Genomic DNA, 19,487 nt, shown 5'->3' on the forward strand with positions numbered 1-19,487 from the left:
AGAATTGTGATATTTATTTCCCAAGTGCTTCCATTTCTAGCCAAGCCTCTTAGAATACAAGCTTTCTTTATATTCAATTTATAAGAGTCAAGCTATGTTGCCCAGGCTGGTCTTGAACTCCTGGCCTCAAGTGATCCTCCTGCCTCAGCCTCCCAAAGTGCTGGGATTCCAGGTGAAAGCCACCAAGCCCAGTCCAACAATGGTATTTTTAATGACAACATCAAATGATCAACTGTGTAATCCAGTAATAAATTCAGAAATTTAGCCAAGCTTGGTGGCACGCAGCTGTATTCAACTATTTCAACTAATAGTTGGGGAAGCTGAGGCAGAAGGATCTCTTTAGCCTGAGGGTTCAAAGCTGTAATGAGCTATGATAGCATCCCTGCACTCCAGCCTGGGTGACAAAGCAAGACTCTGTCATAAATAAATAAATAAAAGGAGGCCAGGTGTGGTGGCTGAGTCACCTGAGGTCAGGAGTTCAAGACCAGCCTGGCCAACAAGGTGAAACCTCGTCTCTACTAAAAATACAAAAAAATTAGCCAGGCATGGTGGTGCACACCTGTAGTGCCAGCTACTCTGGAGGCTGAGGCAGAAGAATTGCTTGAACCCGAGAAGCAAAGGTTGCAATGAGCCGAGATCGCACCACGGCACTCTGGCCTCGGTGACAGAGCAAGACTCCATCTCAAAGAAAAAAAAAAAGAAAAAGAAAAAGGGAAAGGGGAAAGAAAAGGAAACCTTGAATGTAGAACAGAGGTTCTCACACTTGAGTAAGCATAAGAATCACCTGGAGTGCTTATTAAACACTGTAGGTTCAATGACATTCCCTCAGAGATTCTGATTCAGTTGGTCTGGGGATCACCTGACCTCCCCACCACCATCACAAGGTCATCCTGATACGAGTGGCCCAAAGACCACACTTTAAGACTGGCCTAAACTCTAACATTTGCTATATCCTTCCTCTAACTGGCCAAATCGATAAAAACTCCAGGGCTCTCAGTTTTCACCTCTCAAACAATTTAAGACTCAAATTTCTTCCCCCTCCTTTAGTTCCACATACCAGCTTTGACTTCAAATGGTAATTCCAATTCTTTCAAGGCATCTTTCTTTAATGGCAAGTTTTCTAATTCAACAGCACCTAAAAATAAAAACAGCATCATGAAATATCCATTTAACAAATACAGTAGGCCACCTACTGTGTGTAAAGCATTGAAGGTTAAAGGGAAAGTTTTACATATAGAATAGGCTATGTCACGTGAAGGTTAAAGGAAAGTTTTACATCTAGAACAGGCTATATCATGTGTAGGTTAAAGGGAAAGTTTTACATCTAGAACAGGCTTATCATGTGTAGTGCTACCACCAGCCCATATGCTTCATCTAAACAAATTTCCAGGCCGTCCGCTCTAACATGTACATGAGAGCTGAAGCTTAGGTGCTGATGAAGAGTTCAGACCAAGAGTTACATTTTCCATAACAGGCCAGATAGTAAATATTTTAGGATTTATATGATGTCTGTTGCGTATTCTCCTTTTATTTTTTTTTAATCAACCTTTAAAAATGCAAAAACCATTCTTAGTCTGCAGGCCAGATCTGGCCAGCTGGTCTCTTTGCTGACCCCTTGCTTAGGCTAATATTTACCAGAGGAACATCAAAATCTGACTCACCTAGGATGAAATGCAGGCTCCTGGGCCCCACCCACAGACCAACTAATTCTGGGATTGAAGCACAGAAATCTGCAGTTTCTAACAAGTTCCTTCCACCTTCAACCCCTCCCCAAAATGAGTATAGTGCAAACAGTATTCAAAAGTCTATGATCTTAATTCAAGATGGATTAAAGACTTAAACATTAGACCTAAAACCATAAAAACCCTAGAAGAAAACCTAGGCATTACCATTCAGGACATAGGCATGGGCAGGGACTTCATGTCTAAAACACCAAAAGCAATGGCAACAAAAGCCAAAATTGACAAATGGGATCTCATTAAGCTAAAGAGCTTCTGCACAGCAAAAGAAACTACCATCAGAGTGAACAGGCAACCTACAAAATGGGGGAAAATTTTCGCAACCTACTCATCTGACAAAGGGCTAATGAACACAAACAAATTTACAAGAAAAAAACAAACAACCCCATCAAAAAGTGGGCGAAGGACATGAACAGACACTTCTCAAAAGAAGACATTTATGCAGCCAAAAAACACATGAAAAAATGCTCACCATCACTGGCCATCAGAGAAATGCAAATCAAAACTACAATGAGATACCATCTCACACCAGTTAGAATGGCAATCATTAAAAAGTCAGGAAACAACAGGTGCTGGAGAGGATATGGAGAAATAGGAACACTTTTACACTGTTGGTGGGACTGTAAACTAGTTCAACCCTTGTGGAAGTCAGTGTGGCGATTCCTCAGGGATCTAGAACTAGAAATACCATTTGACCCAGCAATCCCATTACTGGGTATATACCCAAAGGACTATAAATCATGCTGCTATAAAGACACATGCATACGTATGTTTATTGCGGCACTATTCACAACAGCAAAGACTTGGAACCAACCCAAATGTCCAACAATGATAGACTGGATTAAGAAAATGTGGCACATATACACCATGGAATACTATGCAGCCATAAAAAATGATGAGTTCACGTCCTTTGTAGGGACATGGATGAAACTGGAAATCATCATTCTCAGTAAACTATCACAAGAACAAAAAACCAAACACCACATATTCTCACTCATAGGTGGGAATTGAACAATGAGAACACATCGACACAGGAAGGGGAACATCACACTCTGGGGACTGTTGTGGGGTGGGGGGAGTGGGGAGGGATAGCTTTAGGAGATATACCTAATGCTAAATGACGAGTTAATGGGTGCAGCACACCAGCATGGCACATGTATACATATGTAACTAACCTGCACATTGTGCACATGTACCCTAAAACTTAAAAGTATAATAATAATAAAATAAAATAAAAATTAAAAAGTCTATGATCTAATTAAATGAAACTGGTCTTCAAAAGGAATTATACTCTTCTCTTCTGGGGAACTCCTTAGCACCTCTACTTACAAGTGTAATAACCAATCAGAAAGCAAAGGAACGAACAGGACCGCCACTGAAAATTCTTTTCAGACCCAGCTTTTACGACTTAAACCCGAAAGTGAATAGACAAGAGGGCAGCTAGATCCATCACTCTCCTGGCTATGCAAGCCATTCACCCTCACATATATAGAGCCCTGCTCTGTGGGAGGCACTGTGATGGCCACTGGAAATGTAAAAAGAGAAGGCAGAGTCCCCATCCTTAAATCACTGCCATTGTTTTTACAAAATTGTTTGTGCAACACAAGGCAATTTTTGAGCAACCTAAATCTGTCTGAGATATACATTTTCAGGAACACAGAGTACAGACAACAACCATTAATTAGTAAGAAATGCAAGAGAGCCTTTTACTCAAAGTACAAAATAATGCAGAAAACATGATTATGTTTCCCTTTAAATGACTGTTCAGGACTTGTGGGTTACTGGCTTCTACAGAAGAATTCAGGACAGGTGCGGCAGCTCACACCTGTAATCCCAGCACTTTGGGAGGCTGAGGCTGGGAAATCGCTTGAGCCCAGGAGTTCAAGACCAGCCTGGGCAATAGAGCAAGACCCCAGCTCTACAATAAATTTTTAAAAATTAGCCAGGCATGATAGCACGCACCTGTAGTCCCAGCTACTGGGGAGGCTGAGGCAGGAGGATCGCTTGAACCCAGGAGGTCAAGGCTGCAGTGAGCTATAATCACACAACTGCACTCCAGCCTTGCTGACAGAGCTAGACCCTGTCTCTAAAAAGAAAAAGGAGAAAAAGAATTCAAATCTAGCAACTTAGCAGATCTGAACAAATACAATCAATTTATTTTTTGATTTTTGCAGGAAATTTGTCCACGTGGGCCATGCCCCACCCCCCCACCCCGCCCCACCACCATACCTTAAGACTAACAGAAAGAAAAAGTTTATAACCCCAGTGAAACAACCCCATTTCCACATTTGGGGAGAAAATGAACATAAGGGGAAAAAAATCATGAAACGTTTTCCTTGGTTGAAACAGACTTAAAGGGGGCAATTAAATAGTTTCTTCTTTTGAAGAGCATGATTTACACTTCGAACCACCTTATTTTTTTTTTTTTTTTTTTTTTGAGATGGAATCTCGCTTCTGTCGCCCAGGCTGGAATGCAATGGCATGATCTCGGCTCACTGCAAACTCCGCCTCCTGGGTTCAAGCGATTCTCCTGTCTCAGCCTCCTGAGTAGCTGGGACTATAGGCACCCGCCACCACGCCCGGCTAATTTTTGTATTTTTAGTAGAGACAGGGTTTCACCATATTGATCAGGCTGGTCTTGAACTCCTGACCTCAAGTGATCCACCCACCTTGGCCTCCCAAAGTGCTAGAATTACAGGTGTGAGCCACCGCACCCAGCCCAAACCACCTTATTTTTCAATACCCAAATCTGTCACAAAGGCAGGTGAGCTCTGGGCTTCCCTGGCAGCTGTACAACCTTGGGAAAGTAAAGGGAACTGCAGGCAACTCATACCACGAAAAATTAAAGCTGAAGCATAAGAGGGCAAAGGAGAAGATCTAGAAAGGAGAGAGAGAATGTAAAGGAAAAAATGAGAAGAAACAACAGCCTACACCAAGCCAAAAGCAAAGGAATCTGGCAAAACAGCACGGCTGTAGTTTAAGACTGAAGGTTTCCTAGTCCCCACCCACTCAAATATGCACCCACGACTGGCCCTGCAGGGAAAGGTCCCTCCAAAGAGCCAAGCAGAAAAACACCCAAAGTACTGAGTGCTTTATAAATGATAATGTGGGTCACTCACTCCAGGCAGACCCCAAAATACTGAGTGCTTTAAAAATGATAGTGCGGGTCACTCACTCCAGGCAGACATTACAGACTTACTCACGGATGTCTCATCCAAAAACTCCTCATCTCAGGCTAGCAAGAAATCTACTCACTAAACTGGGAGTAATTTAGAGGTAGGTCATTTCTTAGTAATTTCTAATGGCTACTGAACTCTCTTCCCTCTGCTCCAGGTTATTTAAAGAGTCAACCCAAGGTTCGGAGCTTATAAAAACAAAAAGGAGGGGAAATGGAAGTTTTGGGTTACAAATATACGATATGCCCCCAGGCTGAAGTTCAGATTCCTTGACATGGCACTGGCAGCCTCTACCTTCTGGCCCCAAACCATTTCAAAAACACTCTGCAAGTTTTCAGCCTCTGCTCACAGGGTGCATTCCACCTGGAATGTGGGGACCTGCCCAGTGCCACCTATGGAAATCCTGCTAAAATTCACTCAAGGCTGGGTGCAGTGGCTCACGCCTATAATCCCAGCACTTTGGGAGGCCAAGGCAGGAGGACTGCTTGAGCCCAAGAGTTCAAGACCAGCCTTGGCAACATGGTAAAACCCCATCTCTACAAAAAATAAAACAAATAGCCAGACCTATGGTGGTACATGCCTGTAGTCCCAGCTACTCAGGAGGCTGAGATGGAAAGATTACTTGAGCCCAGAGAGGTTGAGGGTGCAGTGAACCGTGATGGTGCCACTGCACTCCTGGGGCGATAGAGCAAGACCCTGTCTCCAAAAAAAGAAAAAAGAAAAAAAGATCCACTCAAAAGCTACCTCCATAACCTTCCCAGAGTCCTACAAGCAGAATGGACAGCTCTCTTCCTTCACACCCCATCGCATGATGCCTGTATTTCCAGAATAACCATTTAATCTACACTGCCTTGTATTACTGTATAATTTGTCTCCCAAACAGGTTAACAGTCCTCTGAGATCAGGGACTATAGAGGTGGAATAAGAAGACAGGTGTGGTGGCTCATGCCCATAATCCTAGCACTTTAGGAGGCCAAGCAGGAGGATCACTTGAGCCCAGAGTTTCAGACCAGCCTAGGCAACATAGTGAAACCCTGTCTCCACAAAAAATAAAAAATTACCCAGGTATGGTGGCATGCACCTGTAGTCCCAGCTACCCTGGAGGCTGAGGCAGGAGGATCACTTGAGCCCAAAAGTTCGAGGCTGCAGTGAGCTATGATCCTACTACTGCACTCTAGCCCGGGTGACAGAGTGAGACTTCCTCTCAAAAAAAAAAAAAAAAAAAGAATAGCAGCTACCATTTAGTGTGGTCTTACTGTGTCCAAGCACTTCATACACATTATCTCATTTAATCCTCACAACAATACAAATAAATAATATTAGTTTCTCAATTTTTGAGGTGGAGGAAAAAAAAAAGGCTTAGAGAACAAGCAATTTGCTTTAAAATTTTTTTGTAATTTTATTATTATTACTATTTTTTAGAGATAGGGTCTCACTCTGTTGCCAAGGCTGCAGTGCAGTGGCACAATCATAGCTCACTGCAGCCTCAAACTCTTGGGACCAAGGGATCTTCCTGCCTCAGCCTCCTCAGTAGCCAGGACTACAGGCATGTGCCACCATGCCTGTATGTATATATATATATATATGTATGTATTTTGGGGGATTACAAATATATATATTTTTTTGGGGGGATTTTTTGGGGATTATTTTTTATATATATATATTTTTAGGGGGGAGATATATATATTTTTTTCTTTTTTTTTTTTTGAGACAGGGTCCCACTGTCGCCCAGGTTGGAGTACAGTGGCGACATCGCAGCTCACTGCAGCCTCCACAGCATACTGCAAGCAATTCTCATGCCTCAGCCTCCCAAGTAGCTGGGACTACACGCACATGCCACCACCCCCACTAACTTTTATATTTGTAGTACAGACGGGGTTTCACCATGTTGCCCAGGCTGGTCTCAAACTCCTGGCTTCAAGTGATCCGCCCGCCTTGGCCTCCCAAAGTGCTGGAATTACAGGCGTAAGCCACCATGCCCAGCCTCAATAAATGTTTTTGAATGACTGAACAATGAACTTTTTTTTTTTTGAAACAGGGTCTTGCTCTATTGCCCAGGCTACAGTGCAGTGGCAAGAACATAGCTCAATGCAGCCTCGACCTCCTGGGTTCAAGCAATCCTCCCACCTGAGCCTCCCAAGTAGCTGGAACCACAGGCATGCACCACAATACCCAGCTAATTTTTTTTTTTTTCTTTTAGAGAAGGGATCTCACCATGTTGCCGAGGCTAGTCTTGAACTTCTGGCCTCAGGTGATCCTCTGGCCTTGGCCTCCCGAAATGCTAGGATTACAGGCGTGAGCCACCACACCCGACCTCAATAAATGTTTTTGAATGACTGAACAAGTGAAAATTTTTGGGGGGAAAGCGTCTTGCTCTGTTGCCCAGGCCAGAGTGCAGTGGAGGGAACACAACTCAATGCAACCTCGACCTCTCCAGCTCAAGTGATCCTCCCACCTCAGCCTCCCAAGTAGCTGGGGCCACAGGCATGCGCCACCACACCCAGCTTTTTTTTTTTTTTTTTTTTTTTTCTGTAGAAAAGGGATCTCACCATATTGCCCAGGCTAGTCTTGAACTCCTGGCTTCAGGTGATCCTCCCATGTTACTTTGTATTTTTTTTATTTGTCTTTAAATGCTATCTCCATTTAAACACTCATGTTACTTTGCATTTTGTTACTTTTCATATGTGGATACAATCTATATATACATACACACACATATATATATATACATACACACAGATATATATATATACATACACACACACAATCTCTTTGAAGTCCAATCCATCAGCCAATCCAATCATACACTGATGATCATGAGGATGATGATAACTAACGTTGACTGAGAGCCTACAATATGCCAAGAACAGCTCTAAGCTCTCTGACCCACATTAATTTCTTAGTCCTCAGAACCTTACGAGATAGTTAATATTATCTCCAATCTACAAATAGGGAGAGTGAAGCATGAAGAAATTGAGTAACCTACCCAGGTTACTGGTAAATGGAAGAACTGGGATTCAAACACATAGTTTAGCTAAAAAAATCAATACCCTTGACCACTATTTCAGTCCTCTTTGCATCTCCCAAAGCATCTAGAACAGTAAATATCAGTAGATGGATTGAAATTACATTCTCAGCCGGGTGCAGTGGATCATGCCTGTAATCCCAACACTTTGGGAGGCCCAGGTGGGAGGATCACTTGAACTCAGGAGTTCAAGAGCTGCCTGAGCAACATGGCGAAACCCCATCTCTACCAAAAAAATACAAAAATTAGCTGGGCGTGGTGGTGCATGCCTGTGGTCCCAGCTACTTGGGAGGCTGAGGCAGGAGGACTGCTTGAGCCCAGAAGGTCAAGGTGGCACTGAGGTGAAATCACGCCACTGCACTCCAGCCTGGGCGACAGAAAGAAACCCTGTCTCAAAAAAAAAGAAGGAACATCCTCATTCCTATCTAGTACCCTCTCTATCCCCAAACACTGCTTAACTGTGTCAGGGATGAACAAGCAGCACCAACTTCTTTACAAAGCCATTCCCTCGGTACAATTCCATGCCCCCAAGATTGTTCTGGCCACGCTCTGTGATGTGCTTTGGATCCATAAGCATTGGGTACCATACTAACACCAGTTACGAAAGAAAAAGCATTTTTCTACCCTGCGGAGAAGCATTCTTCAAGTTCCACAGGTTCATTAAAAGCCATGAAGAATAATGTTTTTAGAAAGGAAATAAGGACAGAAAAGCAGTTTAAGTACCAGATAAACACAGTTGTTCCAAGATATATTCTAAAACTGCTGAGAAATGTTAGTACAACTCTGTAACACATCAGATATCCATTTCTATTTACTCATTTCTTTGGCAAATGCTCTTGCCACATCATTCCCGACAGAACCAGCTCTTTGATTAGCAGGGTCGTGGTCTGCAGCTCTCTTTCTAGGCCCTGTTATCTATACCTCATACAACGTAGTTAGCTTCACAGTGGGTCTGAGAACTTCAATAAGAGACCAGAGAGGTGAACTTGACACTACTATTGCACTCTGAACGCATCCTCTTCCCTGACAGACTGCTCACTCTCACTTTCCACTTAGCTCCCGTTTCAGGACAAGAGGAAAACCAGGAGAATAGGAAAGGAAAGGAAGAGAGTGGGGAGGCGTGACCATGACAGCTCTGCCAATGGCCTATCGCTGCCACAATCATTTGGTCAGAAAAACATGAAAAGCACCACTTTTTTTTTTTTTTTTGCGATGGAGTTTCACTCTTGTTGCCCAGGCTGGAGTGCAGTGGTGTGACCTCAGCTCACTGCAACCTCCGCCTTCTGGTTTCAAGCGATTCTCCTGCCTCAGCCTCCCGAGTAGTGGGATTACAGGCACCCGCCACCACGCCCAGCTAATTTTTGTATTTTTAGTAGAGACAGGTTTCACCATGTTGGCCAAGCTGGTCTCAAACTCCTGACCTCGTGATCCGTCTGCCTTAGCTTCCCAAAGTACTGGGATTACAGGCATGAGCCACCGCGCCTGGCCGGAAAGCAACACATTTAATGGAACATGTGAACCACTGGTACTCTATTCTCAGACTATGCAAACAGCTGTGTCACTGTTCTCTCTAACCTGTTCTGGTCCACTTACCAAAACTCACATCCACGAAGGTGAGGTTTCACTGTATTTGAAGTCTCCTTCCCATTTCCTATGATTTTACACACTTGGCAAACTGACTTTCTTCTCTTCCCTACATATGTTAAAAAGCTCCATTTTGAGTTGAGCAAAGAGAATTTAAATTAAAACAAGGAAAGGGAGAAAATGCAGTTTTCGAATTCCCATGCCAAATCAGGGACTGCGTTTACCAAGTCTAGGCCTGTAAAGGGTAAAATGTCTCAAGCTTCAGGTACTCTACTATTAAGCAAGTCAAAACCTCAGAAATTCTGTTGAACACCTCACAGTAATCAATTTTAAAACTTTTATTAAGTGCCTACTATATGCCAGCAGGCTAGAGGCTTTAAATGTTATTCCAGTTGATCCTTATAGCAACCCTCTGGAGGTATATTACCTCTGTCTAAAGAAACTGAGGCTTGGAATTTCAATATGAGCTATTGTTCACATAGCTAATAAATGACAAAACAGTATTTGAAGCCAAAGTCAATGCCACTGTCAGTACATTGTGGCTGCCTCCATAAAGCTTCATAAAGCTAAAAATTAACTGGGACTAAGCACAGTCACCAGTAGTGTAGCTTATTTTGTTTTTGTTTTTTAATATTTAATAGTACCTTAAAATCTACAACAATATAGCTATAAACTTAAGTTACTCTGGAATAATCATCAGGGTGATATGGGACCTTTTTACATACATTTAGTACAAAGCCATCTGGACATTAGGTTTTATGATTCTCAGGACAACAAAAAAAATACAAAAATAGAAATGCCACCTATAAAGCTGTATCTCACCCAGAGAAATACTTACCTTTGAGAAGTGCAACTGAGAGCTGGTCAGTGTTCAGGTTATTGACATATTTCCCCAAATAGGTATTGAGAACCCAGGCTACAAGGCCTTCCAACATGACTATATCCTCAGGAAAAGGTGTTTAGAAATCATGGATCATTCTTCATTTCTCTCTTTCATGGTCACAGAAAAATCTATGAAAGGAAAAGAATGAAAATCAACATAAAAACGGGATGATTTTCTAAGCCAATTTCCTCCTCTACCTGCCTGAAGGTAGATGAATGCAAAGCACAGACGTTTTGCTGGGTTTTGTTTGTTTTTGTTTTTGTTTTTGTTTTGAGACAGTTTTGTTCTTGTCACCCAGGCTGAAGTGCAGTGGCACAATCTCGGCTCACTGCAATCTCTGCCTCCCGGGTTCAAGTGATTCTCCTGCCTCAGCCTCCCGAGTAGCTGGGATGACAGCTGCCCACCACCATACCCAGCTGATTTTTTGTATTTTTAGTAGAGATGGGGTTTCACCATGTTGACCAGCCTGTCCCAAACTCCTGACCTCAGGTGATCCACCTGCCTCAACCACCCAAAGTGCTGGGATTACAGGCATGAGCCACTGCGCCCGGCCGCAGATGTTTTAAAAGACGAGGCAAGAAGCTCTGTAAGATGTCCCCATCAGTAACTGGAGAGCCAAACCAAAACACCTACATTCTGATGCTGCTTCAGGGAATAGTCACTCTTAAATTTACCAAAAATTACCTACAATTCAAAGCTGTCTATCTTTTCAGTGTAACTGTCCATTGCTTGCTTATGTTGATCTACCTTGGGATTAGACTGCCATGATCAGAGGTTCTCCTATGGGCATAATTTAGTAATCTCTGAAGGCATTTGTTATCATGACTTAGGGGCTGCTACTGGCATCTTGTGAATAAAGACCACGGAAGCTGCTAAACCTACAACACACAAGACAGCTCCCACAGCAAAGAATTATCCAACCCAAATGTCAACAGAGCCAACATTAAGAAACCTTATCCTAGATTAAGACAGAAAATGTCCTAAGAGATTGTCTGAATGAAATTCATGAAAGAGGCCGGGGGTGGTGGCTCACGCCTGGAATCCCAGCACTTTGGGTGGCGGAGGCAGGTGGATCACCTGAGGTTGGGAGTCCAAAACCAGCCTGGCCAACATGGTGAAACCCTGTCTCTACCAAAAATACAAAACTTAAGCCAGGCATGGTGGCAGGCACATGTAATCCCAGCTACTCGGGAGGCTGAGGCAGGAGAATCCCTTGAACCCGGGAGGCCGAGGTTGCAGGCCAAGATCACACCACCGCACTCCAGCCTGGGTGACAGAGTGAGACTCCATCTCAAAAAAAAAAAAGAAAAAGAAACCTGAATAAAGTTGGGGGTGGGGGGGAGAATTCACATTCTTTAATGATCCTCATTTAGGCCGCCCAAATTAAATGTCTCAAATTTGTTAATGAGGATCACTTATAAAATAATATACAAGGGAGAGAGACGACAGTGCTTTATCACTGTTCTTAAATGTCCTGGAACTGCATTACTGGTACCTGGGCACCAGATGACACTGATACAATGAACAATCTTAGTCGATTATTACAAACCCCAAACTCCAGAAATCCTCTGGCTCCAGCCACGGTATTTAGATTTTGTAGGTACTACTGCCTGTTATAATAACTGGTGTTTACCAGTATTACCAAAAAAAAAAAAAAAAAAAAGATTAATTTTAGTATTACAAAAAGTCAACATGAGGGAAACTGAGACACAAAAGTTTAACTGGGTTCTCAGATTGCTCAACTAGAAGATCCCAGTGGAAACTGTGAGCCTCAAATCTTGCTCTGATCCACCATGTCAGTCATCAGCCACCCTGCCAGTCATCAGCCACCCTGCCAGGCACTACAGACTTGCCATGGCACGCATCCCACTGGAGCCAGCCTACTTTCAGGATCCTCTCCAAGCACGCTGCCCCACCTCTAGTGATTCATCTTAGTGCCAGAAGATACACCTATCCCAACTGAGAGGCTGCCATCCAACAACTACCTGAAGCTGAAGCACAAGGCCTCCAGAAGAATGAATTCAATCTCCTGGAAAAACTGGCTTTTGTTCGTCAACAATATCTTATACTTCCAGAGAAGCTTAACTTGGTCAACAGTGACAGTAAAAAGAAAAAAACAGCATTTGGTAAAATATTTGCCCAATTTCTTTCCAAAGATTTTTTTTTTCTGCAAGTGGAATATAAAGATATTTTTTAAGGGTAGAGTTACATAAAACTAATTATTAGCTACATTTGTTTAAAGAAGATGTTATAAGAACAATTTTTTAAAAAATAAATGCTCAACAGTCTGAGTAAAAGAAACATTTCTCTATTGTAACGTTTTTTTTCTGGAGACAGTGTTGCTCCCTCGCCCAGGCTGAAGTGCAGTGACAGGATCTTGGCTCACTGCAACCGCCATCTCCTGGGTTCAAGCGATTCTCCTACCTCAGCCTCCTGAGTAGCTGGGATTACAGACACCTGCCACCATCCCCGGCTAATTTTTGTATTTTTGGTAGAGACAGGGTTTCATCATGTTGGCCAGGCTGGTCTGAACTCCTGACCTTAAGCGATCTGCCCACTTTGGCCTCCAAAACTGCTGGGATTACAGGCGTGAGCCACCGTGCCCGGCCACTATTGTAACTTTAAAGGAGTCAATTTGTGAAAACCAAATGTGAAACTGACTAATCTTACTATGGGGACTCCAAACAAACTTGAGCAAGAAGCCAAGGTCAGAGTACTCTTTATTTTTGTAGTTATTGCCACTAATTTCGGCCCTAAATGCCAACTCTCTCTGAGTGCCAACTACCAATTATCTCCAAATCAAGGGAAACAACTGTCAGTTTGTAAACAAGTTCAGGCCCTACCCTACTTGCCCTAAACGGAAAAGAATGCAAAGCACAGATTTTAAAAGCAAGAGTGATTAGCATTGTAAGGCACCCTGGTCAGTAAAATTGAGGCCCAAGCCAGAAAGCACCCATTATTTGCTCTGCTAAGCATCTAGACCGTGCTTGAGGCCACTTCACGGATTCCCTTAAGGAATTCAGTGTCAGCAAGGGCCGCCAGACTGGCCAGAGTCCCAAAGTGTTTACACTCCGGTCCATCAGGACTTCTAGGCAGCTGCCTGGCACTAACCCCCACCTGGGCTCCCCTACCCAGTGGGGCGGGTGACAGTAGGGATCAGTGCTGAGCCCACGGGCGGGCAGACAGCCGGGCATGACCTTCAGCCAGGCCCCTCCCCTGAGGAGCGGCCAGACCGGGAATAGGAAGGACTGGCAACCGGACCTGGGCGTCCCTCCCCGAGGCGGCCAGGGCTGAACGCTGCCCGCGCCAGGGAGCTCCAAAACCGGGGCGGGGACGGCTGTCCGACCGGTGGCCCCACAGGAACGGCACTGCCCGGAAGGCGACGCTCCCACAACCCTCCCGCCCCCAGCTCTCGGAACCCTCAGCCCCCTTCAGGGGACAGAGACCACACCACCCAGGTAAAACCTGGAGGGAACGGCACCGGGATCCCACACCTAGGAGGAGTGGTTGGGCCAGGGCGTGACCCTGGGGGGCAAAAGGTAAAGAGAGGTTTTAGGCCTGATGTCTGGGATCCCACACCTAGGAGGAGTGGCTGGGCCAGGGCGTGACCCTGGGGGGCAAAAGGTAAAAAGAGGTTTTAGGCCTGATGTCTCCACCCGAGAGTGTGACCTCGGATGGCTGATTAAGGGAGGTGGCTAAGGCATTCTAGAGAACTGACACCCTACTCTTGGGCGTAATGTGGGGGGCTCGCACACTGGGGTCCTGCATTGAAACCAAGGTTCAGGCGGACAGGCGCGGACTGACACCCCCCAATTCCAGGGCGCCAGGCTGCTGGGACCCCGGAGAGTGTGCCGGGGTCCCGCGGGGGCTCGGGCTCCCCAAGACACAGACGTCGGGGTTCCCAGAGGTTCAGCCAGCCCCGAGCCTGTGCTTGGGGTGCTCGCGGGGACTCGGACGCAGGGGTCCCCGGAGGTGGCGGGCTTGGGGCCCTCGGGGGAGCAGACGCCCAGGGTTACCCCGAGGGGCTCAGACCAAGGCCGGACGACGGGGCCCCCAGGCTCCCAGCATCGCTCTCCCCAGGGTGGGCCCGGACCCCCAGGTCTAGGCGGAGCCCTAGCGGCGGCCCGCGGGTCCGCGCCGGCCCTGCAGTTCCCGGCCCTGGCCCCGCCCGGCGCGGAGCCGCTCGGCCCCTACCTGTCGGTGTCCCGGGCCGCCCGCCCCAGCCCGGCGCTGCGCGGCGCTTCCTCCCCGCCGCTCCTCAATGGCGCAGGCCCGCGGCGCTCAGGCCGGCCCCGACCCGACCAATCGAGCGGCCGACGCGCCGGTGCCTGGCCAGCCGAGCGCCGAGTTATCGAGGAAGCGCCCCCTGGCGCCGGCGGCCGCTCCTGCAGTGCTGCGGGCCCCTCCAGGGTTCGCGGACACTGGGGCCTATTTTATAGGTGGGGAAACTGAGTCCCAGGGGAGGGCAGGGCCACAAATGACTCTGGTTCAGACAGCATGGAAACCCAGGATTCTTCCCACCTACAACCACCCTGCCTTCCATCCAAGCGAAAGGTGCAGTTGGCCGTCCGTCTGGCCCACTCACCCACAGTCCTTTCCCCACTTCGCAGCCACGGGGACCTGTTAATTCAGACCCCGCCCTTCCCTGCTTAAAAGGGCGTCCCCACCGCACTTCAGTTAAAACCCACCTCCTTACAGAGCTGCCACCAAGGTCCCACTGGATCTGGTCCCTTCCCATTTCAGCCACTTTTTCCCCGGCCGACTCTGCCTCAGCATCCTTCAGTTTCTGCCCCAGGAACTGTACATTTACCGTTCTCTCTGCCTAGGACCCTTCTCCCCAGACCAATAGAAATACAATGCCAGCCACATAGGCAATTCACTTTTACTAGTTGGTACATTTTTTTAAAACGAAAAAGAAGAAAATGAACTTCATTTTAATATATTTAATCCAATATGTTCAAAATATGATCATCTCAACATGTAGCCAAAAGAAAAAATTACTAATACGTTAACGTTTTTATAGTAAGTTTTTGAAATTCGGGTATATTTTACATTTACTGCACATCTCAGTACAAACTAGCCACAATTCCAGTGCTCAATAGCCTCTTGTGGTCAATCCAGAGCTACAGAATAGCTCTGGATATTCATATAGCTGACTCCCTCTGGCTTCAAATGTTCCACTCAGAGAGGACTTGTGCCTATCTACGGTTCCATTATGAGCTGTGCACGGTGGCTCATGCCTGTAATCCCAGCACTTCAGGAGGCTGAGGCGGGCGGATCACTGAAGTCAGGAGTTTGAGACCAGCCTGGCCAACATAGTGAAACCCCATCTCTACTAAAACTATAAAAATTAGCCAGGCGTGGTAGTGCACACCTGTAGTCCCAGCTACTGGGGAAGCTGAGGCAGGAGAATCACTTGAACCTGGGAGGCGGAGGTTGCAGTGAGCCGAGATCACCCCTCTGCACTCCAGACAGGGTGAGACTCCCTCTCAAAAATAAAAATAAAGTTCCATTATCCATTACCCTGTTGTATTTTCTTCATGGAACCTAATACTCCCTGAGATTATCTTATTTGTTTATACATATATTGTTCTTTCCCCAGTACCTTGAAAACAGACATTTTATCCCTTTCAGTGTTTCTTCAACACCTAGACATTGCCTAGCACAGAAAAGACGCAATAAGTGTGTATGAATGAACAACTGAACACTTCCTCCTTGCATTATCACAAGAAGGGCAAGAGGGAGACCTCAAGCTCATATAAATTAGAAGATGCAGGAAGCAGAACAGCAAGGTTACAATCATGTATTTACCATAATAATTACCAACCCTCATGATGCTAAGCTAATGAGGGTGCATGTTGGGCTGACTCACTCCTGAGCAAGACCAGGGTTCCTGTATGGTGGGATCAACCTCTCAGAATCTGGATGCTGGGTCTCCTCTGGGGCTGAGGTTTGGGAGTAAAACCTGGAACTCCACAGACAGAAGGAGGAAGGAAGGCAGTCCTTCAGAGGTGAAGGACCTCGAAGTCCAGATCACCTAGCACAGACACCTGGCTGTACCTGGGAAGCTTGTTAGAAATGCACATGGCCCAGGCCAGGCGTTGTGGCTCATGCCTGTAATCTCAGCATTTTGGGAGGCAGATGTGGGTGGATCACCTGAGGTCAGGAGATCAAGACCAGCCTGACCAACTTGGCAAAACCCCATCTCTACTAAAAATACAAAAATTAGCCGGGCATGGTCGCAGGTGCCTGTAATCCCAGCTACTCAGGAGGCTAAGGCAGGAGAATTGCTTAAACCCAGGAGGCAGAGGTTGCAGTGAGCTGAGCTCTTGCCACTGCACTCCAGTCTGGACAACAGAGAAAGACTCCATCTCAAAAAAAAAAAATCCAAAAAAAATAACTGCACATGGCCCGGCACCGTGGCTCACACCTGTAATCCTAGCACTTTGGGAGGCCAAGGCGGTGGAGGGGATTGCTTGAGGCCAGGAATTCAAGACCAGCCTGTGCAACATAAGGAGACCCAATCTCTACAAAAAATTAAAGATGAAAAAATTAGCTGGGCATGGTGGCACATGCCTGTACTCCCAACTACTGGGAGCAGAAGGCAGGAGGATTGCTTGAGCCCATGAGTTCAAGGTTACAGTGAGCAATGATCATGCCTGTGCACTCCAACCTGGGCAACAGAGACCCTGTCTCAAAAAATGCAAGTTCCTGGGCACCATTCATTCAACCAGTATTACTGAAAGTCTTCGTGCCCTCAGTTTCCTATAAATGTTTAAATATACATTTACCATACAGCAATCCCACTGCTAGATATTAGCCAAAAGAAATTAAAACATATGCCCACACCAAGACTTATACATGAACGCTCATACCAGCTTTATTCATAAAAGCCAGAAACAAAAAAAAACAATCAAAATGTCCATCAACAGGAGAGTGGATAAACAAATTGCAATATACTCATACAATGGAGCACTACTCACCAACAAAAAGGTGAGTAGTGCTGACGCAGGCACGATCTGGAGGAAGCTCAAAAGTATTAGCTATGTGGAAAAAGACCACAAAGACCACATACCATAATGATTTCATTTCTATGAAATTCCAGAAAAGACAAAACTGTCAGAGGGACTACAAGCTACAGGTGCACTACCACACCCAGCTGATTTTTGGGGGTTTTTTTGTTTGTTTGTCTCAGACAATCTTACTCTGTTGCCCATGCTGGAGTGCAGTGGCACGATCTCAGCTCACTGCAGCCTCTGCCTCCCAGGTTCAAGTGATTCTCATGCCTCAGCCTCCCGAGTAGCTGGGATTCCTGATGTGCACCACCACACCCGGCTAATTTTTGTATTATTAGTAGAGACAGGGTTTTGCCATGTTGTCCAGGCTGGTCTTGAACCCCTGAGCTCAAGCATTCCTCCTACCTTGGTCTCCCGAAGTGCTGGGATTACAGGCAGGAGACACTGCTCACAGCTTTTTAAAAAAATTTAATTGACAAATAATTGTATATATTTATGGGCTACAGTGCACTGTTTTGATATCTATTTACAATGTGGAATGATTAATTCACACTAATGAACAAATCCATCAGCTAACATATTTTTTTGGATGAAAACTTTTTTTTTTTTTTTTTTCTAGACGGAGTCTTGCTCTGTCGCCCGGGCCGGACTGCAGTGGCGCTATCTTGGCTCATTGCAAGCTCCACCTCCCGGGTTCACGCCATTCTCCTGCCTCAGCCTCCCAAGTAGCTGGGACTACAGGCACCCGCTACTGCGCCCGGCTAAATTTTTTTTATTTTTAGTAGAGACAGGGTTTCACCATGTTAGCCAGGATGGTCTCGATCTCCTGACCTCGTGATCCTCCCGCCTTGGCCTCCCAAAGTGCTGGGATGACAGGCGTGAGCCACCGTACCTGGCCCAAACTTTATACTCTTTGGTCAACATCCCCAAGTTCCCAACCCAAGAGTTCCTGGGACCCCAGTATCTCCAGAGAGATAAGAGTGTCTTTTCGTAGGTTCCTGAGATGACTGGTGGCTGAAAGCTCCTAGATAGCTTCAGAATGGGGCTGGTTGCCAGAAGGAGCAACTGTGTTAGAGAGGGTGGGCCTATCTCACACAAAAACACACACACCCTTCGACCGCCTCCGACCTGCGGGGAGGATTGGAGATTGAGTTCAATCACCAATGGCCAATGATTCAGTCAATCATGCCCACATAAAAACCCTAAAGGTGGCCGGGCGCAGTGGCTCATGCCTGTAATCCCAGCACTTTGGGAGGCCAAGGCAGGTGGATCACAAGGTCAGGAGATCAAGACCATCCTGGCCAACATGGTGAAACCCTGTCTCTACTGAAAATACAAAAAAATTAGCCAAGCATGGTGGCGGGCGCCTGTAGTCCCAGCTACTTGGGAGGCTGAGACAGGAGAATGGTGTGAACCTGGGACGCGGAGCTTGCAGCGAGCTGGGATCAGGCCACTGCACTCCCGCCTGGGCAACAGAGGGACTCCATCTCAAAAAAAATAAAATAAAAACACCCTAAAGGTTCAGAGTGTTTCCAAGCCCCACCCCATCTCTAATCTCTAATACCTTGGCCTATGCATTTTTCCACTAGTTGCATCCTTTATAATAAACTGTAAATGAAAGTAAAGTGGCCGGGGGCGGTGGCTCACGCCTGTAATCCCAGCTCTCTGGGAGGCCAAGGCAAGCAGATCTCGAAGTCAGGATTCGAGACCAGCCTGACCAACATGGTGAAACCCCATCTGTACTAAAAATACAAAAATTAGCCAGGCATGGTGGCAGGTACCTGTAATCCTAGCTACTCAGGACGCTGAGGCAGGAGAATTGCTTGAACCCAGGAGGCAGAGGTTGCAGTGAGCTGAGATCACGCCATTGCACTCCAGCCTGCAACAGAGCAAGACTCCGTCTAAAAAAGAAAAAAGAAAAAGAAAGAAAGTAAAGTGTTTCCCTAAGTTCTGTGTGCCACTATTGAAAATAATCAAACCTAAGGGAGGGGTCATAGGAACCCCCAATTTATAGCTGATCAGTCAGAAGTACAGAAGGCCTGGACTAGTGATTGGCATCTGAAG

At 46.0% G+C, this 19,487-nt stretch overlaps 1 protein-coding gene across 5 annotated transcripts in view; it reads right to left on the reverse strand.

The window, feature by feature from the left end:
- The window catches only part of VPS13D (vacuolar protein sorting 13 homolog D), a 282,547-nt gene extending 267,842 nt beyond the window's left edge, over positions 1 to 14,705 (reverse strand). For all 5 annotated transcript variants that reach the window (XM_054438655.2, XM_054438652.2, XM_054438651.2 and 2 more), the window contains exons 1-3: positions 14,602 to 14,705; positions 10,363 to 10,535; positions 1,058 to 1,135 (exon numbers count right to left, since the gene is read on the reverse strand). In XM_054438655.2, the coding sequence (XP_054294630.1) occupies positions 1,058 to 1,135; positions 10,363 to 10,459 (175 nt within the window). In that variant the 5' untranslated portion in view covers positions 10,460 to 10,535; positions 14,602 to 14,705. The remainder of the gene's footprint in view (positions 1 to 1,057; positions 1,136 to 10,362; positions 10,536 to 14,601) is intronic.
- Positions 14,706 to 19,487: the final 4,782 nt, after the last annotated feature.

The sequence above is a fragment of the Pongo pygmaeus genome, chromosome 1 (genome assembly GCF_028885625.2).
Source record: "Pongo pygmaeus isolate AG05252 chromosome 1, NHGRI_mPonPyg2-v2.0_pri, whole genome shotgun sequence".
Classification (NCBI taxonomy): domain Eukaryota; kingdom Metazoa; phylum Chordata; class Mammalia; order Primates; family Hominidae; genus Pongo; species Pongo pygmaeus.